At 35.2% G+C, this 26,222-nt stretch overlaps 1 protein-coding gene across 3 annotated transcripts in view; it reads right to left on the minus strand.

Moving 5' to 3' along the window:
* Window positions 1-26,222, minus strand: part of GPC5 (glypican 5) — a gene marked incomplete at its 5' end in the record, with an annotated part of 1,365,225 nt that overhangs the window by 915,449 nt on the left and 423,554 nt on the right. For all 3 annotated transcript variants that reach the window (XM_082434643.1, XM_082434645.1, XM_082434644.1), the window contains one exon: window positions 12,555-12,675. In XM_082434643.1, the coding sequence (XP_082290769.1) occupies window positions 12,555-12,675 (121 nt within the window). The remainder of the gene's footprint in view (window positions 1-12,554; window positions 12,676-26,222) is intronic.

The raw sequence follows: 26,222 nt of genomic DNA on the forward strand, positions 1-26,222 counted from the left end.
GGTTTATTTTAAATGGATAACTCCTTGGATATTTTCCCTTGTTACAAATCCAAGAAATGCATTTGTATGTTGAGATGCAATACATTCTTAAAATATCAGAAAAAGAGGTATTTTTAAGGTTGGGTAAAAGGTGACACTATAATGAATTAGCACAGAAACAGGAAAAAGCCACTAGTCATGAGAGTATTTGTGAAACAGACATAGAAAATTAGTCTTCTAATAAAGTTATTGTGTCCCTGGATGACATATAATAATTTTGCTATTCAACTTTTGTCAATGAAAAAACACAATACAGTCAAAACTATATACTTCATAATTGAAGTATATAAATAACTCACTTTGAAACGTCTGAGGCATGCTTCACATTTTTTTAAATGGGAAATTATGAAATTTAAACTCTGTACCTATTTTAATGGGTGCAAATCAAATATTTTGAAAACTCTTAAGAATTAGGTCTCATTTCAACATCTATTAAGTGCCTTAAGAACATTTATTTTCTAGAAATTTTAACTGCTCTTCTGATAATGTGATTCTTCTACAAAAATCTTGAGAAGATTTTCTTATCATTAAATTAAAAATGAATGTGCACAATAGGAAGTCACTAGGATATAGTAAATATCTTGGTTTGTTATATATACCTAATAAATTCAAATTACTCTTTTATAGTTAAAAGCTGACAAGCTCATTTGCTTTTATAAGATAAAAAGAAAAGGAGCATTAAAGGAAGTTAAATTAGATTTTACCATCTGTTTAATGAGTTTCAGGCCTGGTTTGATAATATATTTCCAGATATAAAATTTCAAAATGATCATTTTCAGAAATAGTAACTGACCTGCCTTGTATAAAGGTATATAAATGCCTATTCAAACTCATTACTATAAAACTCGTGATTTGTTTTATTTCTAATGAAACCAATTAAGTTTCCACCACATCAATGTGAAACACATAATAGATGCAGAACTTATATTCATAGGACTTATCACATTTCTTACAGTTATTACAATTCATATTTTCATTTTATCATAGGACTTTTACTTAGTTTAGTTTTTAATAAATCTTTATACAGTATTTATTTCACTTCTTCAATATTCTGTGCCTAAGAAACTTTCCCAATGATCCCCAGTGACCATATTCCTCTCATAAGTCAGCCTACTTTCAAGGTGCATTCACTGCTTCAAAACCATAGGAGGCCATCTGGTTAAGTGCTGCTGAATTGCAAGAAATATATCCAGAAACTGTTCTGCTCTGACGAATTACGTCTTCAAGGCACATTCATAAAATGACATTCAAGTGATTATGGAGTACATTTATTGAGTCTGCAAAGCATTATGGACCCATAATAACGCCTGCAGAAAGCTGAGAATATGCATGAGCCACTCATATGGCAAAAGAGTGCTACAGAAGATCATTAGATGGATTCTTTTTTGCATGCCAAACTTTGGGGTATTTGGAATCAAGTTGTGACAGTTGCCAGGAGAGGACGGCACATGGCCCAGAAAATTGTGAATAACAAGGAGAAAAGCTGGGTTGTTTGATTGGGAAGTGTTATGAACTACTATAACCCTAGGTTCCCAGAATTCAATGAGGGTGGTAGAACTATGAACCTGAATTAATATCCAGAAAAAGCTAGAGGAGTTTCTCTGCAACATTTAATCAGAGCAAAAAGATCAGCCAAGTCCAAACAGAAAAATTAGCCAAGTTTGCGAGATATGGTTCAAAACACTAAAATCAGACTAACCAAGATATTTGGGTACAGAAAAATTTGATTTTTTTTCTTCTCTAAAGAAGCTCTCTCATAAGTCAGTTGCAGAGTGCGAGGAAGAACACAGGAATACACGCGCCCTTCTTTGGGGGAAACTGAGACATAATGGAAGACTATGAGATACAGAAAAAAAGAGAATTTTTTTCCAAGTAAAAGTTAACAATAATGTGTTTTTCTTAAAAAAAAAATAGAATGGAAGAACTAGAAGTAAGAAAGAACCTGAGATATTAAAGAACTGAAACAATGAGTGTGTATGTAGGGAGAGTAGATGTAACATTAGTGTAAGAAGGGGAGGAATTAGCTAATAAGGTTTGAGACATGGAAGACCAGAAGATGCAGCTCCACATAAAACATGATGCAGAGTTTGTCTTTAGTTTTTAAAATTATATTTATGTTTATCAGAGTAATAAATATATTTAGTAAAAAACAAGTAGTACCAAAATGTCTATTTAAAAGAAAAAAAAAAGCATTTCTACTCCCAAAGGCACTTTATAGACCATGTTTCCTGCTCCTGGGGAAAGTAATAATCAACCTGACTGATTGTTTTAGCATTAACCTTACATGTCTAAACCTTTATTAAATTGGCATTTATTTTCTGTTTCTTACTATCAATTCTTGGCAATATTTATTGATTTTCTGTTATACCACCACATCCCACTTTCCTTTTTCCCATACAACTAATTTAATTTTAGCAAAGTTGTGATAACAGTAATAGTTTTATCTACAAATATTTTATTCAGTTCAGGGAAATAGTGTACTATGATTATATATCTTTTCATATAAAGGTTTTTGCTTTCCTATAATCTACAATTGCCATGGTATCTATCAATTTGCATAATTTGCCTTGTATCTATCCAATTTTTTCCTTAAATGCTCTAGCAAATCTGTCAAATGTTTTTTTTTCATACATTCCAACACATTAAGTTAGCATTTTTTTTTTTTCTTTTTGGCTTGCAAAATTCCTTCCCACAGTCTTCCTTTTCCCTAATCTGATGTATTCAACAGCATGTTGCCTGGACCCCATATCTTCTCATTTCTTGATCACTCTTTGCCAACAGCTTTACACAGAAGGTTTATAAAATATATATTTGTGTATTCTTATCTGAAAAGCTTTTTAATCTATCCTCATACTTGCCATTTTAGCTATGTATAGAATTTCAGGTCAGAAATCAGTTGCCTCATAATTTGAAGGTACTGCTTTTCCATTTTCTTCTAGTATTCCTGTCAGTAAGAAACTACAAATCTGATCCCCATTCTTTGTATGCATCTGTATGTATTTTGTTTGGTTTGTTTCTTTCACTGGAAGGTTTTAATATCTTCTCTTCAATATTCATAAATTTCATAATTATTGTTGTGTGTGGTGTGTGTGTGTGTGTTCATTCATTGTAATGGTCATTTGGTGGGCTCAATCTGGAGTCAAGACTCTTCATTTCTGAAAAAAGTGATTTATTATTTATATGATAAACTCCTTCTCTCTATTAGTTTGGTTCTTTTCCCTGAAATTCTTATTACAAGGATCTCCTAGAGTAAAATTCTAACATCTCATCATTTTACTATTTCCTTCTCTCTTTTTTGTGTTATTATTTTATAGAATATTTTTTGACTATATCTTGAAAACCCTTCTATTGAATTTTAAATTTTTATATATTTTAAATTTTTGAAGTTCCTTCTTATTCTTTCATTAATTTTTTAGAAGCAATATATTAGTATTTTTTTAAGATACAATCTATTCTCTCATTTTTTGGAGGATATTCATATAGCTTTGTGTATTTTCTTCTTCATACTCATCTATATTTTCCCATTTCTTTTTTTCTTTTATATTTATTTTTTTCCCATTTTACTTCAATGCACAGTGATCTTTGATTGTCCATTGATATTGGGCATCAGAAGCCACCTGGAAATTATTGTATATATATAGGGTATAATAGAGGATTTCACCACCATTCAATTAGATGATAAATTGACTTCTCAATGGGTATAAGCCCAATCAGTATGTGGAATTATTTGTTCTAGAATTGATCAGTTTCTTCAAAGAAGAGTCATCTAATATTCTACATGAGTAGCTGGTACCTGAATGCTAGCATTCTGAAAACAAGCAGGTCAGTATGTGACTTTTCACTTAGTTCCCCTATTTCCTGTCTTGTGGTTCATTCTGTTCTATATTCTAGCAGAAGTTATAAGCCAGGAATCTTCCTATTACAGTCCCCCCCACCCCCCCAGAAAACACCTTTAGACAGCAAGGGAGAAAAAGGAGTTATTTCCACTTTTTGAATATTACAAATAATGCTGCTGTCAACATTCATGCACAAAATTGTACAAATGTACAATTTTTCTTGTACAAATGTACAAAATTAAGAAAAGATTTTTTGTATAAATGTACAAAAAAATCACCTAAATAAAAAATATAAAAGTTTTAGTGTCCAACATTCTTTCAATATGTTTGACAAACAGAAAACCTGCTGGATAAATGGCTCAAATCTTAATAGGTAATAATGATGTGGCAGCATCAGAGTAAATATAAAGTCAAATATTTACCCAACATCAAACAGCTACATACTCTTTAAATATTAAAAAATAAATGATCAACGGCCAACCCAAACCCCATTACTTTCAAAAAGAGTTTTGAAACTTGCATTTCCAGTTGATTGTCCACTAATTTAAAAGGTTGGTTTTATGCTGACCATTGATTTTTTTAATGAAATGGCCAATAGTGAAGTCAATGCATTATACCACATATTCCAGAAAGCAACCTTCCCTTGACTTTACTCAGACCAAACTAATTGCTAAATTAGATGACCATTCAATGTTATTGAGTGCATTTCAAATACTTTCTTCTGAACCAAAAACTAAACAGGCTTTGGTCACTACTGCATTGCTAATACAAAATCAAGAAGTGACTGTCTTTCTGGAATATTAATAAAGTAGGCTTGGGGGAATGATATTAGTGTGTAGTGGAGATCAGGAGGAAGGAGTCAGGGTGCTGTAGTGATTTCCTAAGCAAGGAAATGAGTTGGTAGAAGTGGAAGAAGTTCATAGTCAGCTGACACCTCATGGTCAAATAGTTTGCAATCAGGAATTGACCAACTGGCTCTTTGTCAGAGTTATAAGCTATTAACAACAGGAAACGTCTTCCTAAATGCATTTCATAGTAGGTCATTTAATGAAAAAAGCTTGGACAGTTTTCATAATTCAGAAATTTTGAGATAATAATATCTTTTTAAAATTCTGTGTCATTTTTTTTTGTATTTATAAACACTAACCATCCATTGAGATTTCAGTTAGAATCTCTTCTTAACCTACCATAGCTATTAAGTCACTGTTTATCATATTGGTATCCTAGGAACAGAATGAGATAAAAGAAAAGAGGCAATTTAACATAGTTTTCCCTACATAAAATAAGAAAGTCTCTCATCTCTTCTTGAACCCATAGGTTGCGATTACTGAAATACACATTATAAAATATCTATGTATTTTGTGGTTTTAAGCAAATGGTTATGATGATTGCTCTTTCTCACATTTAAAAATCAAATTTATTTTATACATGAAGACATTTTTCTAAAGAAGTTTAGTCTCTCTATAAAAATGAATATTTGAAAGAAACCGGTAATATCTTATATGTATTGGAATTGTTTGAAGAAATAAAACGTTATTTAAGGGGTTTCCCTGGTGGCGCAGTGGTTGGGAGTCTGCCTGCTAATGCAGGGGACACGGGTTCGAGCCCTGGTCTGGGAGGATCCCACATGCCGCGGAGCAACTGGGCCCGTGAGTCACAATTACTGAGCCTGCGCGTCTGGAGCCTGTGCTCCACAACAAGAGAGGCCACGATAGTGAGAGGCCCGCGCACCGCGATGAAGAGTGGCCCCTGCTTGCCGTAACTAGAGAAAGCCCTCGCACAGAAACGAAGACCCAAACACAGCCATAAATAAATAAACCCAAAGGTTTAAAAAAAAAAAAAAAAAAAAACTCTTTAAAAAAAAAAAAACACGTTATTTAAATCTACTACTTTTAACAACACTGTAACATTTATTGGTCTTGCAATAAAAGAATTATAGAAAATTGCTGTGATATTACTTTTTATGTTTCATACTGAAAGTAGGTAAAGTAATTTCTAAGCAGTGGGTCATTACCGTCCACAAATAACAGTGCTCAGCAGTTAGGATTTTAACCGCTGACATCATTTTCTTTGAAAAATGATAGATGTTATTTAATGCTTAAAGATAAATTGCTGCATAACTGTGACTTTTTTGTTGACAGCTTTGCCCTAAACAAACTTAGTCAATATGAACGAGAAGTTTCAAAATAAGTTTGTTAGGAGAGACAATCTGAATTAAAATGCTCATACATTTCCTCTGTCAGATGTACTAAGAGGAATCAAGTGCTGTTTCCTATCTATTATCGAAGGGCAATTCAGGCTGATGCAAACATCTAAGAAAGTTCATGTTAACCTTTTAAAATTCCGTCCTTTACACAATTCCTCACTGGAGGGCTAATAGCTACCCTATATTTATCACAGGTCGTTTTCAAAGGTACAAGCAATGTCCACCTTAAGCACAGGTTTTGGAATGTAGGAAACTGCAGGAATGTATCTCTGAGGGTTTGTACGGTGGCTTATCTAGAGAAAGATACCAAAATCACAGATGGAGGGGAGCCGGGAATGACTTCCCTCTTTTTTCCAAGGTCCCTGTTCCCAGTTCAGAAGGACTTGCAGAGACAGTGAGGGGACTTCGAAGTGCCTGAAATATTCCCTGAGGCCAAACTATAATCCATAGTTATCCATTTATATTGAATTTTCTTGGCATTTTTGTTCTTGGCAGGACTTAAAGATAGGGCTCGTCCTAAACAATTAAATAAAATTAAAGCTGTTTTCACTATCTCTAGGAAGACTTGAAAAATCTTTTTTTTTTAAATAAATTTATCTTTATTTTTGGCTGCGTTGGGTCTTCATTGCTGCGCGCGGGGTTTCTCTAGTTGCAGCGAGCGGGGGCTACTCTTTGTTGCGGTGTGCGGGCTTCTCACTGCAGTGGCTTCTCTTGTTGCAGAGCACGGGCTCTAGGTGCGCTGGCTTCATCAGTTGTGGCTCGCGGGCTCTAGAGCGCAGGCTCAGTAGTTGTGGCTCACGGGCTTAGTTGCTCCGTGGCATGTGGGATCTTCCTGGACCAGGGCTTGAACCTGTGTCCCCTGCATTGGCAGGCAGATTCTTAACTACTGCACCACCAGGGAAGTCCCGAAAAATCTTATAAACTATTTTCTAATTAAAAATATTTGTTTTGTCTAGTAGGTCTGAGTCTTTATTCCCGTCTTGCCCCTAGGTTCTTCATGACCATTTTTTTTTTTTTTTTTTTTGGCCATCCTTGGTGTACTCTCAGGTGACAGGAGCTCAGGCTAACATTTCTACTTTGGTTTGACTACTTTGGTTCCTAGAGCTCCATAATATTCCCTAACACTGATGTGTGGCCACTGCCATCTCTCACCTACACCCTCAATATGCAGGGAAAATTGAAATATATAATTTGCTTCACATATATATTCCTATAATTTTCCTAGAGAAAAATTTAGCAATATTTATCAAAATACATAAAATTATTAATGAACAGATTCTTGGTTACAACATTTAGAAATTTATCACAAGAGAAAAAAGTTGCAAAAAGATTTATGTCTAGGGGATATACCTATTAGTAGTCTTCATTATCGTGAAAATTGGAAATAACCTAAATATCTAACTCAAGGTGCTTGGATTAAATAAAATTATAGTCCTAACATATGATAGAATAATATTCAGGCACTAGCAACCATATTGCAGAATATTTAATCCTGTGAAAACAAATTTATGTGTTGTTAGGTGAGTAGTTTGGGACACAAAACCAAATGTACTCTTTGTTTTATTAAAAAAAGTCAAATGTATACATAAGTACAAAAAAGTCTAGAAGGCTTATTTCCTGAGGCTTGTTTGTTGTCTCATAAGTGGTATAACATTTATTTTCTACTCTTTCTATTGGTAAAATTTTCTAAAATAATAAAATTTGGTTTATTATAATAGATACATAATTCTTCAGTAAGAAAAAGTTAATGTTACTAAATATCTTGTCTGTCCAAGATCAACTCTCTAAGTATCTGCAAGGTACCACATACATTAAATAAATGATTTCTCCATTCGTAGATTTGTACAGTACACATTTTTGATAAAATTCTGCTGTTTTATATTCTCTTCTAATTGTTTTAGTACAAATTCTAACAAGAAAGTAGCAATCTCATACAGTCTCAGAACTTGAATAGTATCTGTATACTGATGTTCCCAAATGTGCATTTCTAGTTCTAGGGTCGCCAGTGAACTATGGGCATGCCTCTGGGATGTCTAACAGGCATCTCAAATTTAAGAGAACCATTCATTTATTAATTTCTGGTCAACTCCAACAACCAAACCCCAGATGCGCTCCACTTCCAGAATTCCTTTTTTCACTTCATGACATTATCATTCCACCTGGTTATCTTCCTTATACACTTTCTCTTGTCCCAATTTCCAATCCATCAACAATTCCTGATAACTCCTCTTGCCATATCGATCCAAATCCATCTGTTTCTCATATTATCCACTCTTCTTATTCTAGTCCAAATCAATTTCTACCCTTGCTCTTCAAGTCCATTTTCCATAGTAAAGCCAAAATTATCTTTATAAAACAAAATTAAATTGCATCATACTCTGCCTAAAGCCTTTAAGTGGCTTCCTTTCCCACTTAGGAGAAGACTGAAATGCCCTACCAGAGCCTACCAGTTTCCCCTTAATTCATCTTATGTTTTCTTCTCTTCTGTATTCATTCTGTTCCAGACACATGGCTTTCTCTTTGTTCTCTGAATACAATTAACCTACTCCTGCCACAAGTCCTTGAATGTATTATTTCCTCTGCTTCAAACACAGTTCTCCCAGATTTTCCTATGATTCCTTCTCCCTTTCCTATAATTCCTTGTCAATCAGCATCAACCCAGCAGCTCCCCAACTTGGAATGGCCTCCACTAGCTCTCTCTTCTTGAGTGCCTTTCCCTACCTCATCTGTTCTGTGTTCTTGATTTGTTCACATTTGTCAGCTACAGGCATTGTATTTTCCTTTTCCTTAGAATATAAATCCCATGAGAGCAGGGTTGTGTCTGCTTTGTTCACCCATGTAACCTCAGTGCCTTGTGCAGAACCAGGCCCATAGTGGGAATTCAATAAGTATTAGTGAAATATTTTGAATAAATTAATGATTAAGACATTTACAAAGTGGCATTTTCAAAGTAAAATCCCTACCCACTTGTTTAATGACTCTAACTGCAGAGGTTACAGTGTAGAAAATGAGGTGTGCTCAATGGCAGGCCTAGAAGAAAGATGTTTGGGGGCTAACATATGGAGACAGTTTTTGCTAATAAATATGGCTGGCTTATTTCCATATACTTAGATACGGAAAAAAAGGACAAGAGGAACTTTTGCTTACCCCTATGATGAGAGATGGCATTTTTATAGTATACTGTATTGTCGACAAATGCATTTAATATCCATTACAATAAAAAACAAACTCCAAACACAAATAAGTGATCACTTAAATCTACAGATTAGATTCTGAAATATGTTCCTTCTTCTACTTCCTCCCTTGCTCCATACTTATTCCCAAATTAATAAATTCTCACTTATAGAAGACGATTTTCTGAAACTTTTCAGACCTGACCCTGTGGTGGGTCTTTTTAACTGCCCCTGGATATTACAGCACAGCAGCTGTTCCCGCTAGGACACACACATATGACCAGCAGTCAGAAGTCTGGCAAAGTCAAAAATTTCTCTTCATCTCCACGACAGCTGTCTTAGGAAAGAACATGTTCTAAGACACTAAAGTTGAGTATTGTACAAAATATGACTTTCTGCTATCTTCTGTAAAAATCTAAATTTCAATCATATCATCCTAGTAGACTTTAAAAAGATAGAGCTCAAAGGTAGCATTTTATTTCATATTCTCTTGTAACTCTGGAAGGAAACTTAAGCATGAATAATTGGAGATCTGCACACTAATATAAAGATGAAAGAATGGGACTCAATTTAACATGGGTGCTAAAAAAAAAGTGGAATTATTTCCCTCTGCCACCTTGAAAAGGGTATGGCTTTGAAATCTATGAAGCAAGAAGGGGCAAATGGTATGCCAAATGGGCAACATATCAGTGAACCCTCCTGTGAAGAATTTTTAATAAACCCTACATTTTCAGTATCTACTTATTTCTTTGTGAATATGGTTTTTTTACATGTACTCTTTTGTATATAGCAGCTCCATCCTTATTGCCTACGACAGGGTTTTCCATCTGTTTTTATAATATATATGTGTGTGTGTGTGTGTGTGTGTGTGTGTGTGTGTGTGTGTATACATATACCATTAAAACAGTTTGAACACACACCCACTTGACACATATTTATGTATTTCTAAACTATATGCATGTGCTATTGCACTGTTACATACTTTATATACCTTCCTACAACCAAAAAGAAAAAAAATTAAAAGAATGTGACAGAATAAATATACATTGAAGTTCTATATTTCCTTTCTGCCCTCCAGTGGCTCAGCTTGTGAACTCCCTGGGGAATGCTTACCCCACGTTGGAGACCACTAAGCTTTGCTGTCTCTCAGTGAGAGGAACCACTTCTTATTAAAGCTCTTTTGATTTGATGATCCACTGTGCACTGGAGTTTTTGAATGATACAGATCTACATACCACATTATAGCCCATGATGCTGTGAGGTGCCACCTAGATGAAGGCATTTGTTCCTCCAGCTGCAGATAATATTGTTGGCTGCTGATGACTCAGAGCTGTGCTGACTCAGAGCTGAGTTAACACACCTACCTCCACCCCAGTAGCCCTCATCCAATCACTGGTCAATGTGGGACAATGAAGACCCACCTCCTTGTTTCAACTCAGGACAACCTGAAAGAGGCCTCCCAGCTCCTGAGGTCCTACTGGGTCCAGGCGAGGCTTCTGTTAAAGCTACAACACAGTTCAGTTGCTCCCTCTGTGCTGTGCTCCTCCCTCCAGCCCCTTACTGACTGCAGGGCACCCTGCCGTGAACCTCCTGCACGCACATCTCTGTTTCAGACTCTCTTTCCCGGGGAACTCCAACAAAAACATATATACATCGGCATATACTTAGGAATCTAGTCTGTTTATGTGTCAAGTTCCTAACAGATTGTTTATTGGCCCACTGGAAATTTAAGACTTAAAAAATATCCTAAATTTTCCTGAATTCTCATTAGGGTCTCACTGAGTCCAGATTAATTTCACCTGGAGGTCTTCCTTGTTTTTTCTCATCATGGGGAAGCAAGGTTCCAAAAATTTGTCAGGAAGAGTGACTTCCGTCCTTCTGAGTGCCTGAGTGACAGTCACTGATGAGCTTATCATCCTGGCTTCTGAGGACAACAGGCTTTCTCCTTGATGACCTCAGCCATTCTGACCCGGGCTCTGGCCCAGCTTCTGCGGCTCACTGCTCCCTCCTACACTGTCACTTTAGCTCCTGCCCTCTTCCCAAGCAACTCAGTTCCAAGAAATGTCTCAGCACTTGCCCCACTAGCAGCATAAGGCACCTATTTACACTACCTTGGAGGTGCCTCTCTGAGGGAACTGGTTTAACTCACTAGTAATTATGGCACCACTTTTCTCTTACACTTTTCCTAATGGAACTTATTTTTGATTCTGCTCTCCAGGGTGAAAGCTCTGTTTTCGCAATGTACTAGCCGTAGAAAGAGCAAAGTAGTCATTACTGCCTCCTGGAAAGGAGAAATCTATGGTGTTGGACACAGGCCCCCCTATCTTGCTTTGTTCAATATGTAGAGACTCCCATAAAAATGGAATCCTAAGAACTGGCCCCATATAAACTTAAGTTTTGCAGAACAATTATGAGAAGCATACCAACCACTCTGGAATAATATCAATAAAAACTCAGTACTATGTTTAGGTATAGATTCTGACATAGAATACTAGAAGTCAGTGTCAACTATCCATACAAAGTTTTGCTTAGAAAAAATTAAAATATATGCACATATAAATTGTTATAAAAAGACTAATAACTTAAAAAATAGCCCTTCTTACCCCAAACCCCAACAGATGCAGAATGGAAGGTGGTTTTTACAACATGTCATATAATATTTGGCTTTCATTAATCAAATAGTTTGATGAAATATTCCTTTGACAGATACCTTCATGCTTTACTTGCCTTGTATTAAAAACAGCAGTATATACTCACTTAATTAAATAATATTATTAAAGATAAAACAAGTATTTCATAAACAACCATTAGGTAACATGTAAAAGGTGATACAGGAAATAAATACAAGAAATGCATGTGATTCATTTATGGCTTAACTTTTGTTGAAAATGCAGCAAAAACCTTCACAGCAAGGCTCAGAAAGTTGCCTGGAAGGTGACTTTGGCACCTTCCATGCTCTTCTATGTGTTTTCTTTGATGGTGACAGTAGTTCCCATGTCTAAAGCTTATTCATTAGGGATGAAGCTCATCCTGAGATTCTCATTATTCATTGAAACCCTGAAGCCATGGTTCCTTTTACAGATAGATATTGTCTATCCATTAAAATACTGCTGCACATTGACTGCATATGAAAATCACTCAACCAAATATTTCCAAAACTCTAGATACAAATAATTTATTCCAGTACTCAGTTTCAGGTAGGATTATCAGATAGGATTAACAGGTTGAACATATATAATAGAAAGTCATCACTAACTAGTTATTACTGAGTATACCAATAAATAGAGCATTGGCACTTACCTGAATAACATGCTTCAGTTTATCGATAATCTGATTTATCACAGGATCGGTTCCTTTGACTTTGACTTCAGGATTTCCATATTGGGCTTTGATTCCATTTCCAACCACACGCTGAGTATAGCTAACAAAGTGGAAAGTGAAAGATACACGACTTAATAACCTGGTCACAGTATTATCTGCCACAACTTTTTGAACAGATTTGAGTTCAGAATCTTACTCCTTCAAGAGTATAAAATAATGTATTTTTTCTTGGACCAGAACCTGGCACAGCTGCAATGTTTTTTCCTGGTAAAACACTTAGCATGCAAATACAAACTATTCTATTGTTATCCTCTCAAAAGACCCAACCAAATATTGTGTTTTTAATACTACTTACCAATATTCCAAAAAAAGTTAATATACATCTCACTTTGTTACCAATTTTTGCTGAATTACATACATGTCTGAATCCATATCATCTGGGTCAATTCACTTCATTTTATACAGTAGTTAGATGAATCACAGTCATATTTTTTTACATATTGGACTACAAAAGAAATATATATATACATATACACATATACACACATATATATGTCATATGTCAACTTAGTATTCAAACAAATATTTAGATTCATCAGTCACAAAGATGTATTAAGTGCCCCCTCCTATATTCTAGTCCTATACTACACGACTGGGGTTATAAGGAGGTATACGACTCAATTCTTTTCCTCACAGTACTCATTATATACCTGGGAATATAATGTATCAATTAACTTGTTCATTCATGCATTCATTCATTAGATTTTATTATATTTAAAAGTTCTTACTAGATTCCAGGAATATAACTATCTTTGTTTTCCTGACAGTGTGGTGTAGCGTAATGACAAGTGAACAGTTAAAGCACACCACTAGGAATGAAGGAGACGTTCAGTATGTGGTAGGGATAGCAAGAAGGAAGAGTATATGCCAAGTGAGAGGTAGGGATAACACAAGTAGTAAACAATGAACATATGGAGAAGTTTATTTGGACCAAGACACTTGGGGAAAAACTAAAGGAGGAGTTATAGCTTGAGGCAGCCCTTGAAATATTAAGGTAAGGATAGGTCTTGGATGATGTAGTTAATGTGAACTCCAGGGCAAAAGATGACATCCCAGCAGGGGAAATCACAAAGGCACATGAGTAACACACACAGGGAAGCATAACTAGGCTTTTATTTACAAAGGGAGAGAACAAATGGGGGAAAGTAAGAGATGGGGGACATACCCTGGAGGTTCCATTCCCTCTATGTTTAAGACTTTCCTCTGAGTAAAATGTTGCTTACATTAAAGTATCATGACAAAGTGGTCTCACAGACTTTTCAGGAAGCATTTTCACATAATTTGTAATGTAATATCCCTTCTCTGTATTTGAGCAGAGTATCACAATTATGCACGTGAACCTTCTGAATTTTCTACGGCAGTGGAAACTCTTTGAAAAGATAAAAAGAGGTTCCACTGTTGAGAATATAGCCAAACAAAAGGAGTTTCAAGGAATATCCAGTTATTCCCAATATTATGCATACCCAATGATCAATTTTCAAAAGTAGATCAAATAATTACTAATTATGTCCTTCCAATGACAGTAAATGATAGAACTCTTTGATACGGATAATACCAGTTGGATGTGATAAGAATAATGATATTAATAAATCTTTTTATTTTTAAAACAATCTTGAACTCATTTCTTCATGCAGAAATGGAGGGTTTTAGAGTTAGGTATTCCAGTGTAAGTTAGTAACTTAGCAATATCTACCAATAACAAATAGTAGAAGGAAAATAATTATGCATATACTATTAATGTGTACTAATATTCTTTAGTTAGGAAGAATCAAGTAAATTGTAAATATTAGGCTTCTCTTAACTTCTCTGTAGCACTGTTATATTTTTCTTCCAAATATTTGAAGTAGATTACACATGTGTCTCCTTTATTAGTGTGATCATTATTAATAATAATGATGAATAATGTGAATAAATAAATGGATAAATGATGACTATGATTCAGGCATTGTTTTAATTACTTTCTTTGGAGTTTGTCAGTTCATCTCAGTGACAATCATTTGCTGTAGCCATGAGAACGTGCCTCATAGACTTCAAAATAATGGAAGTGTCATTGACCAGGGCACCTGCTGCTTTGCTCTGAAATCTATTTCTATGTCTCCTCCAACCAATGACTGTGTGCAGCAGAGATACTAAAGCAGAGCCATCACTGGAAGACATAACATTCCCCTAATGGCCAATTTTGGCTCAGGATTCCCTGCAGCCCCTGCTAAACCTGCCTTAGACTGCATCTCATGCCAGAATGCTTCCACTCTACGTTGCTTCTCTCTCTCCTTCACTCCGGGTCACGTTTGCGTCATGGCCAACAGCTCTTCCAGCCTTACCCAGATTCCTCCCCATTTTCACTCATAGGCATTTCCCTTAATAAAACTCCTCTTGTGTTTAGTCCTTCTTTGGCACTTGCTTCTTGGAGGACCCAGAACAGTACACCATATAATATTTATACGATAATTATTCCCAATCTGTCGATTGGGGATCTAAGATTTGAATAGGTTAAGTAACTTTCCCAAGGCAACACTGTTGGTTAAATATAGAGCAAGGATATGAACACAGGGAATGTGAGCTCTAGATACAATCATTCAATAATTATGAATGAAAACTCCTGAAACCAACTAACATAAAGATCCAATTATCTTGTGCAAAGTGTTTTTTTAATTGTTTTGTTTTGACTTGATTTGTTTTTTACTGTAACTACAGCATTTCAAAGTCTTCACTGCTTCTAATTAAAAGGGATACACTATTTTCTTCAAAAACCTCTTCAATGAACAGTTGTATATTACTAGATAAAGAGTGAAATAACAGCTGCTGGCAGGGTGAGACTAAACTAATAGACTGCAAGTTTGCCTTAAGATTTTCCTTTGTTTCACCTAAAATACAGACATAATGCCAACAATGGAAACTGAGACTCCTCTCTTAGCTTTAAATAAACACTTACTTGGTTCACGTCTTGATTTATTTATAGACCATGAAACTTTCTTTTAACATTCAAGAATATTGTTCCACATTAATCCAAAGAATTGCTTATTTTTTGTTCTTAATTATTACAGTTAATAACTAGTTAAATTTATGAGAATTACAATTGATCAATAATCTCCTTCTCAGCTAGTATATTATCGAATAGTTCAGGATCACTATTCTTATGTAACATTTAAGTAAGAAAAAAATATTGCAAAACAGGGCATTTAAGATACTTTAAGTGAAACATACTTTAATAAAATTAGTTATTCTTTTCTGTTTTTGTAAGGTTAAGAAGAACCACAATGCAATAGTGATATACACACACCAGAATGATTTAAATGAAAAAAGATGATACCAAGTGTTGGCACGGATGTAGGGCAGTTAGAACCCACTCTCCTTGTGGATGGGAGTTTAAACTGATATAAACCACTATTTGACATGTATCCGGGTATATACTAAACAATGTTTACCAAAAGAAAGGTATAGAATTTTTGGAGAAGTACTATGCAAAATAACCCCCAACTGGACAAAACCCAAATATCCCTAAACATTAGCATGGGCAATTAAATGGTAGAATATTTACAAAATGTCATACTATATAGCAATAAGAATGAATGAATTACAACTATATTCCAAATCTTATAAGCTAAATATTAAATGAAAGAAGCAAGATATGGAACATATGCTATGATTCCATTCATTAAAAGTTAAAAACTAATCAATGATGTTCCAAATCACCATAAGTACTACTCTAGGAGATAGTGTGCAGAAGCTTGAAGGGGGTTTCTGGGGTTCTAGTAATATGTTTCTTGATTTGGATCCTGGTTCCACAAGAGTGCTCATTTTATATTAAAAAAAAACAAAAAAGAATTGAACTGCAGAGTTAAAATTTGGATACCTCACTGTATACATGTATTTTCAACCTAAACAAAACATTTAGGTTGAAAACTTCTTGTGCTCTTTTTCTTAATATGCATACAACAGACAAATTTGCATTGAACAATGTATAAATAAAAGATCAACATAGGTATTTTTAACATGGGCTAAATGGTTTTGTCATCATAAAATTAGTAATTTAGGCTCCTAGTTTGACACAAAAACTCCCTGCAGACTTCAATTTGCATGCAAAAAATACAGTTACTAAATCAAAGTTTTTCCAACAGACTTCTTATATGAGTTTTTCTCATTATGAAATTTTAATAAATCATTAATCACTCTTTTTCCTCCTAAATGTACAAGTAATGGATAAAACATTTCAAGGAACCCTACAGAGGCTTCTTGACTTGAAAAACTGCTCACATTTCAATGAGAAGGAGGGAACAAAACACACACAAAAAAGAGGCAAATTTTTTGTTAGAGAAGTAATAGACGCACCATCTGTGCCTGTTTCTTTTAAGCAGGTCTGGCAATGGATGACAGCAGTTTAATAGGAATACTCATTCCACAAGTATGACTTGTTTCTCATTAACATGGCAAAAGGCAAGTACGGATATATTTACATTCTATAAAAATGTTTTAAAATGATGATTAACAAGATTCCAGTTCTCTTTGTGTTCAACAGATGAAATATTAAAAAGAAGTGCTAATACATCTACACATGGTATGTCATTAGTAAGTCATTTCTCCTGACATTACCAACATTTCTTATTTGAAACACACCATGCTCTCTTGGCTGATATTAATTTCATTTTCTTGGGAATGCAATAGAATTTGTTTCAGATTCACATCAAAAGTATGGTATTTTGATGTGCACTTATACAATTTCAGGTGGAAAATATATAAAATCTGACCCTGGAATTTGTTATGAATCATTAAAGTGATCTGTCTTAGAAGTTTTTGATAGCTTCACTGGGACAAGATATAAGAATATGATCATTGATCAGAGATGAGGAAAACACCTTATCAGGGGCTTTCTCTTTCTACCATTATTGCTATCTCTGTTAGAGATTCAAGATTGAGAATAGGGACCATGTTGGTGGTGGTGGTAATAATAGCAGCAGTAGTAGATGTTTTGTTTATATCCTTTTTTCTGACTTGGTTAGGTGATTGTATATTAAAATTCCTTCCATTTCCAGAGTTTTGAGTCTCCTAGTTTTAGGAGTGTCTTTGACTCTGGTAAATGCATTGCTGTCTCTGGTTTAAAGATCTGGGAAACACAGTGTAGGTATTCATCAGTGAACCCCTTCCTCCAGAACAAATTTCTCTTTCAAACCATCTCTGGGCCCCCCTTCTTGGCTTTGGTAGCAAATGGGAAGTAAGTACTAGTGATCTGTTTTCTGTAACTTTTTCTCAAATACCTGGGTGACACTGGATGCCACTGCTGAATGCTGTTTTGTGCACATGCGGCTTCTATACAGCCCTTCTCCTTGACAGTGAAGGTCTTAATCTTCAAACTCTCAGAACAGATAGGAGTCATATGATTGATTTTATGTGCCAGGTTTAAGAGAATAACCTTTCATGATAGGTAAGAGGCCTACAGGGGATTTAGAGAATGCAGATATCTGTAGAATCAATTCAAAAAGATTCAACCTTCTATGATTCCACTATCTCACTTCAATTGTTGAGCCACAAACTATTTTTAAGTTAATTTCTACCATTTATTTGACTTTATAATTATAGATAATAATGTCTAAGTTTGAAATATATGTTTCTGACATTAAATAATGAAGTCAAAATAAATAGAACTGATAGAGACTTTATTATGGACTTTATTATTATTTATAGATAACTAAGTACCTACTGAGGATATCACAGTTTGTGATATCTTATGGAAAACACTCATTAACATTATTCTAATAAGGTAATGTCATGCTTTGTATAGCAATCAACAAGGAATTTTTAGCAGATCACTACATATAACGTTATATAAATTTCATTTCACCAACCTTTTTTTAGAGACATTACAAAATCCTAAAAGTCCCTAGAATCTTACACAGTTTTTTTGTATTGTTTTCCAAATGTAATTGGCACCAACATTAGTTAAACTTTAGACATGAAACTAACAACTGCATCAAAATATACTTTAAAATTAGTTGCAAGATACAATAATTCTCAGATTATCAACATACCATGCAAATGAACCACCCAGGTATTTCCTACCAATACATAACACAATAAAATCAGAGAGAAAGAAACTTTGAATTTCAGAGCATACTAGTTTCCTAGGGCCACAATAACAAACTACCACAAAGTAGCTGTTTCCACAATCCTACACAGCAAATAGAAACACAGATGAGCAATTTGCAAATAAACACCAATGAGAGGGGGAAGGGCAGTCATAATGGTAAGATATATTTTAACTGAGGGACAGTTAATTAAATATTTTAAAATATATTTATTAATCCTACCTTTAATGGAATCATTTTCTTTTTTCTTCCTTTACTTTTGGAAATTTGTAGCTTGTTTTTTTTATAAAGGACACTCTTTGACAAATGCAGTTTTCAAAGTTTAAATCCATCATCAATACTCTATTAATTGGACAGTTTTGATATGTGGTTGGTACATCTATTTTTGGATTGGGGGTGGGAGTCTGTCAAGGAAGCCAACAAGCTCAGTATTATGTAGCTTTTATTGTAAATACTTCTGTCTGCTCTTATTTTAGGCATGACCAAATAAATTGGTTAGAATATTAATGAAAGTCAGACATAATAACATAATAAGAACTACATGGAAAAAATGCTTGTATATAACATACACGTAATATATAATATAATAATATAGTATATAATATATAATGTATATACATACAAACATTTATATATACATAAAATAAACATTTATATACACAATAATATATATACATCTATTTATACGTACTTATACACACATACACACACATACCCCTACTGTTCCCGTATTCACTTTCTTTACATTCATTTTCAATAGCAAAAAAGTGGACTTCCTGGGCCCATAAAAGAGATTTGAAATTTTAAAAGATTTGTAAATAATTTTTCTTAAGGAAAGTAAGCCTGTAGTAATTAATTAGTATATATAAAACAATTAGAAGTTGAGCATAACACATCCGTTTGAATACCCAGTTTCAACCCTGTCTCCAATCTCAACTTAAAGTTCTGTCCATTTTGTGGTCTGTTGAATCTCAAAAAATAAAAATTGATAGGTTTCAAATCACAGTTATTACAAAGAGGAAGCTGGAGGAGGTGGGGAAATAACTCAGCTTTCTGTCCGTGCCTCATCTGAACTACACCACAGCCAAATTCCTACTATCAGACAGTCCTGAAAAAACAATCCACCTGTGTAATGGACTCTAATTTGTGTTCACTTGCATATGTGAGAAAATTGCTTCTCCAGCTATTTCTTGGCAAACCCAGTTATGTGGTGCAAAAATCAGTTGGACCTAGTTCCATAGACAGAACTCTACGTGCCTATGGACTTTCAGATTCCTACAGTTGTGATTCCTCTCTGAACACACTTGGCTGACTCAGCATGTGAAAAAGATGCATACACAGAAGGCAGGAGGTTTCTGATGGCCGGCAGAGTCCAAACAGAATGGGTGTTTCTGGTCCAGATGACCTGGAGATTCTGTACCTCGAGGCAAATTTGGCCAACCTCTCCCTCACTCTCTGTGCTTTCCCTCTACTTCCCCTCTTTCAGTCATTTAAATGATTTCTGCAAGGTCCTTCGGTTTACACTCTGTTCCTCCTGCCTAGAAATTCTATCTCTTTCCCCAGTCACTACACCACGCTTTAAAAGGGGTTTTGCTAATGTGATTAAATCTGAGATTCTGAGATAGAGAGATTACCCTGGATTATCCGTGTGGGTCCCAAATTCCCATATGGCATGTATCCCTTTAAGTGGAAGACAGAGGGAGTTTTTTGGTTTTGGATTTTTTTGTTCGTTTTTTTTTAATTAATTAATTTTATTTTTGGTTGCATTGGCTCTTTGTTGCTGCACGTGAGCTTTCTCTAGTTGTGGTGAGCAGGGGCTCCTCTTCCTTGCGGTGCACGGGCTTCTCATTTCGGTGGCTTCTCTTGTTGCAGCGCACCGGCTCTAGGCACACAGGATTCAGTAGTTGTGGCATGCGGGCCCAGTAGTTGTGGCTCGTGGGCTCTAGAGCGCAGGCTCAGTAGTTGTAGCACACGGGCTTAGTTGCTCCGCTGCATGTGGGATCCGCCCAGACTAGGGCTCGAACCCGTGTCCCCTACATTGGCAGGCAAGTTCTTAACCACTGCACCACCAGGGAAGCCCCTGGTTTTTGCTTTTTTACAGAAGTAAAAGGAGAAGGCAATAGGACCACTAGGCAGGGACTGAAGAGATGCTGCCACAAACCCAAGAATGCTAGAAGCTTGAAGAGGCAAGGCATGAATTCTCCCCTAGAACCACGGCCTTAGTGCAACTAGATTTGGGCCCAGCAATACTGATTTCAGACTTCAGACCTCCAAAACTGTTAGCTATCACATTTCTGCAGTTGTAAGTCACTCACTGGTAATTTGCTATAGCAGTCACAGGAAACTAATACAACTAACTGCCAACTAGGGTGTCTCTTTTAGGTTATTGGCTCTTGTGACTATTGCTTGCTAACACTTTTTTTTTTTTCTGGGATACATGTATCATTATTGTAATTAAGTAATTAACTACACAATAGTTAGTGCCTATAACTCCCTTCTAGACTGTAAATTCTTGAGGTCAATTAGTGTGTCTGTCTTAATCATCCTCTAGTTCCAGGGCTTGACAAAATGCTTTGAATATGAGAGCTTAACACATATTTGCTATCTGAGTGCATATATGACTGATACAAAAGTAAACCAAAAAATAACTTTCAAGAGATAAGTTATCTTTTCCAGAATGGGTTCTTATGAAATTCCTCAACGTTCCTGAATTTGGTAACAAATCCCATGAATCTGTAATTTCATTTTAATGCTGATTTGGTCCAGTTTTAACTAGTTTCTAAATAGCGCTTTTTAATGGAGTCTCAACCAAGGTCTCATTAGAAATAAAAAGAAATTAGTAAAACAGAACAAACAACATAAACACTAAATCCTAAAACTGACACTCAATACATAAACTAACTGTAAAAACAATTAAGTTAAACCTTCCTATCCATATTTTAGTTCACAGGAGGAAAGAATTTCCTCTATATAAAATCAGGTAAGATGGTAGTTGGCTCTCCCTAGCCTGTTGCTGAGTCATTCCTGTAGGAGCCCTGAGAAGGAGCAGTTGTTCTTCTACAGCCCCAGTCCTGTTTTTTGAGGGGCCTAATATAGACTCCTTGAGAGACTGAAGCTACAGTAAAAGAACAAGATGCAGCAAGATCCTGCCAGGACCTGGAGAATATTTCCCTCAAGAAAAGCCTTGTTGGGTGAAGCAACAGAGGAGCCTGGGTACCTGAAGCGATTTACAACCCAAGTGATTCGGGTCTTAATCACATAGGCTTCCCAGCATCTTCGCTCCCTCTGCCGCTGTCCCCTCCCTGATCTCGCTCCCCCTAGCAAGAATTCAGCCTCTTTTCCTATTTTCCCTTCCTTTTCCCACATTACAACTTTGCTATTTAGTACAAAAAGATTTTAATGAAGTTTAGGGAACAATGGAGAGAGAGTATAAAGCAAATCAGGAAATTCCTGACAAACATGTGACCTGCGCCATACCAACGGTCTATTTAAAATTAATTTCAAAATAAAATACAGCCTTTCTTTAGACTCCCCACCCAGAAATCAGTAACATATATCATTTACAAACAGTACTCATTCTTGCCCCCCACTCTACATGTGTGCTGAACATTGCAATACGTCTTGTGCCTTGAATGACACAGCATAGGACAGGTATCCACCTTAGCCTAGCTGATCTATTCCAATAAATGCTTGCTGGCTACTGAGAGGATGTGCATATCAACCTACTCTCCTCCAGTTTAAAAGTAAAAAGAAGCTCAGCCATCATCTCAAAGGTAAGTGAGATGGAAATGTGGCTATTTATTTTTTATTCAAAAACCTGATTTTAGATAAGTATTGCTACCTTCTAGGTAAAGAGAATGGGGAAAATATAACAGAAGACACACACACAACTAAAAATCATCCTGCAAAAACAAGAAAGGGAATATCATGTTGAAGACTTAGGGAAAGAATACCCCTAAAAATGATTTTACTGTTGAACAAGAAGAAATATTTAGAAAATTGCTTTAAACTACTTAAACTATGAAGAGTATGTAGAAAGACAGGTCATTTATGAAACAGGAGCTGAAAGTTATAATGACAAAATGGGCCTAAATGGCAAAATGGGAGATAGGTGAGATTAGGAGGTTTATATGAAAACTAAAATGCAATAGCAAAATTTCCATCCACTATGGGATCCGTGGAGAACAAAACTGATGCACTGAAAAGCTCAAGCAGCAATTGAATCAGGGCCCAGGGGGAAAGAGAAAGGCATAAAATAATGACAGAAAAGATGGTAGATGGAATGCCAGAGATGGGAGTTGTGACTCAAGAATAATTTGTGAACCTGAGAAAAAAACAAGAGTAACTTGATATGAAACAATAATCAAAGCTATAACTTAATATGAAGAAGAAAAGGACTAACCAGATTCTAGTGGTTGTGGTGGGAAAACAGTGAAGACTTACCCATATATAGACAGAAACTAGCCAAACCCCAAAACTGCAAAAATAAAGAAAATATCAGACTAATATATATATAGAAAAAAAAGTTAGTTAAAAATAAACTATATCAGGTTTACTTTAGACCTTTCTTCTGTTGTGTGAATATATTAGAAGACGTGGAGACTTTAATAAGAATATGACCAAAAACATCATATCTATCAGGTTCTGTATCAAGGTTGAATGCAAAGGGATGACATCTCTATATATCCCACTGATCTGTCCTTCCAATAATAATTTGCTCAAGGTCATATCGGTACATATTGGGGAAAAATTATCAAAATTAAACTTTCAAGAATTAGGAAGTTGTGAATCCAAAATCCTGAAAGGAGACAACTGATCCGATTAAAGTTCATTTTACATGTTTTATAAGTGTTTACCACAAAATTATGATTAAAGTAAAATTTCAAAAGAAAATAAAATAAGTATTTAATAAATGCAATATTTCACATTCCTAGTTATAATACTAGATATTGAGGATTGTTAGGGGCAAAGGGAAGGAAAAGCATTCTATATCCCTCATCCAACATTGAGTGAACTCAAGAGATAGCATTAAAAATTCCTGTAGGCTCTACTGAAAGTGTCCAGATTCAGAACACTAGTGACCATTTCCAACATGATCATTCTAGTCTAGACCATACCTTTTTCCTTATCTGATTATGGCAAAAGACTCCCTCCTGGACTCCCAGCTCCACCTTGATCCCCTTCACCTTTTCTTTACACAAGAGCCAGAGAGATATTATTAAAAGTAATTCAGATCATGCCACTTCTCTACTTAAGACTTTTCAATAGATCCCATCTCAGTCAGAGGGAATTCCAAAGTCCTTACAATGGCCTACAAGGCCCTCTCTCCGTAATCTGCCTCTTCTCCTTTATTTCTCTGACATCATCTACTAATACTCTTCTTCTCCTTCATTATGCTTCAACCACACTGGTTTCCATGATGGAATACTCTATGAATAAGTCCACAGGCTCCTGATTCAGGGTTATTGCACAAGCTGTGTTCTCTCTGGATGCTCTTTTCTCAATAAAGCATGGCTTCTCATCTCTTTCAAGTCTTTCCTCAAATGCCTTCCACCTGATATATACTTGCCATGTCTGGCAGTTTTAAACATGGCATCAAAATAGGCTGACATTCTTCTCATCAAGAGATGGATCTGTGTCTCCTTCCCTTCATCTGGTCATGCTTGTTACTGCTATAACCAGGAGAGTATGGCAAGTAATTTTATGGACTTCTAAGGCTAGACAGTAAAAGCCCATACACTTCTGCCTGGTTCCCTTGGAAAGCTCAGTCTCTGGGAACCCAGCTACCATATGAGGAGTTCAACCACAATGACACCACCATGATGGAGAAGCCATATATAAGCCATGTGGAGGTCCTCTAGTGAAGAGTCCCTCTCAGCTAAGCCACTCCCACCAATTTACAAGACATAGAAAAGAAGCCGTGGACCTTGCACATTGACTTGTTTGCCAGCTGAGCACCACTGAATCACTCTAGTAATGACACGGGAGCAGAAGAATTACCCAGATGAATCCTGCTACAATTTCCTAACCTAAAGAATCCATGAGAAAAATAATAAAAGAAATAATCCATGAGAAAAATAAAAATCAAAACACTTTGATTTCAGATAAAGTAGAATTTAAGCGGAAATGTTCACAGGAAAAAATTAAAATATTAATAATACAAGGCAGGATAGTCATTAAAGGTATAGCAGCAATAATTCTTTATTCAATGAGTTACATACCATGAACACTTAAAAGGCAAAATGTATTAATGATACATGAATGTATAATTACAGATAAAAGTATAATTGGAAGATATTTAATTGTGATAGAATTAGCATGTCTCTCAGTTATAACTGATTAGATTAAAAGATTAAAAATATAATTTGACCATCATAATGTATAAGATTTTTTAATATGTATATTCAAAAATTTGTGTACCATGAAGAATATTTTTCTTTCAGGTCTCCACTGAAGATGAAAAATGGATTATATCTGAGACTGCAAAGAAAGTCTCACTGTATTTTTAAAAGTAGAAATTATGTGGGTTATATTACCTACCCAAAAAACTCGATATGATTGTATAGAAAAATCTCAAACTGTTCATCCCAAAGATTGAATCTCATCATCACAAAGATTGACTCTGAGTCCTATTTTAGTCTTAACTCACAACACGAATTTGGTTATTTATTAACTTTTCTTGAACCTCAAGTGTCTTAATGTCTAAAATATCAGTTATGTGGTCTAATTTTCAGGGTGCCTTGAGTACTAAGTGAAACTATATATGTATACTGCCAACAATAAGCATTTTAATAAATATTAGTACTATTATTTTGATCTAAAAAAGAATTAAAAACTATTCATTTTTAGAATGTTTCACTTTTCTCTAATCATAGATATAAAAGAGATACACAGAATCAAAGGGAAAAAATACTGAGAATAATACTTTTGAAATAAGAAGGTCAGTTATTTCTTATAAGAACATTTCCTGCAGATAGAAGTTTACATAAACTACTTCAAAATAATACAAAATCCTGAGGAACTAACTCATCTAGTTGAGTTTTATTATGCCAATATCAATTGCCTGGTTTAGATAACGTGCTGCAATTATATAAAATGTCCTCTTTGGGGGAAACTGGGTAGTGGGTACGTAGGGGTCTCTCTGTATTTTGTTTGTAACTTCTTGTGAGTCTATAATTACTTCGAAATAAAAAGTTAAAAAAAATTCAAACTGAAATCCTAGAGAACGTGATTCAAGAAGAGAGAGAAAAGTTGGAAGACAAATTAGAGAATGCCTTAGAAACAGTGAATTTAACCCTTCAAAATGAAAGAATTGGGAACAAACAGAACTCTTACCTGAGGAAAAACATTTTAAAAAATATGATTAAATGAAATACAAATTTATTACTGAAAAAAATCCGATGAAATTAAGCAGCAGCAACCCCTGTAGTTACCAATCCACTGCATCTGAAGTTTTCCAAAATCTCAGTTCTTTTTGAAAACAAGGTAGCCCCTTTAACATACCTAT

Source organism: Balaenoptera physalus (genome assembly GCF_965194825.1).
Source record: "Balaenoptera physalus genome assembly, chromosome: 18".
Classification (NCBI taxonomy): domain Eukaryota; kingdom Metazoa; phylum Chordata; class Mammalia; order Artiodactyla; family Balaenopteridae; genus Balaenoptera; species Balaenoptera physalus.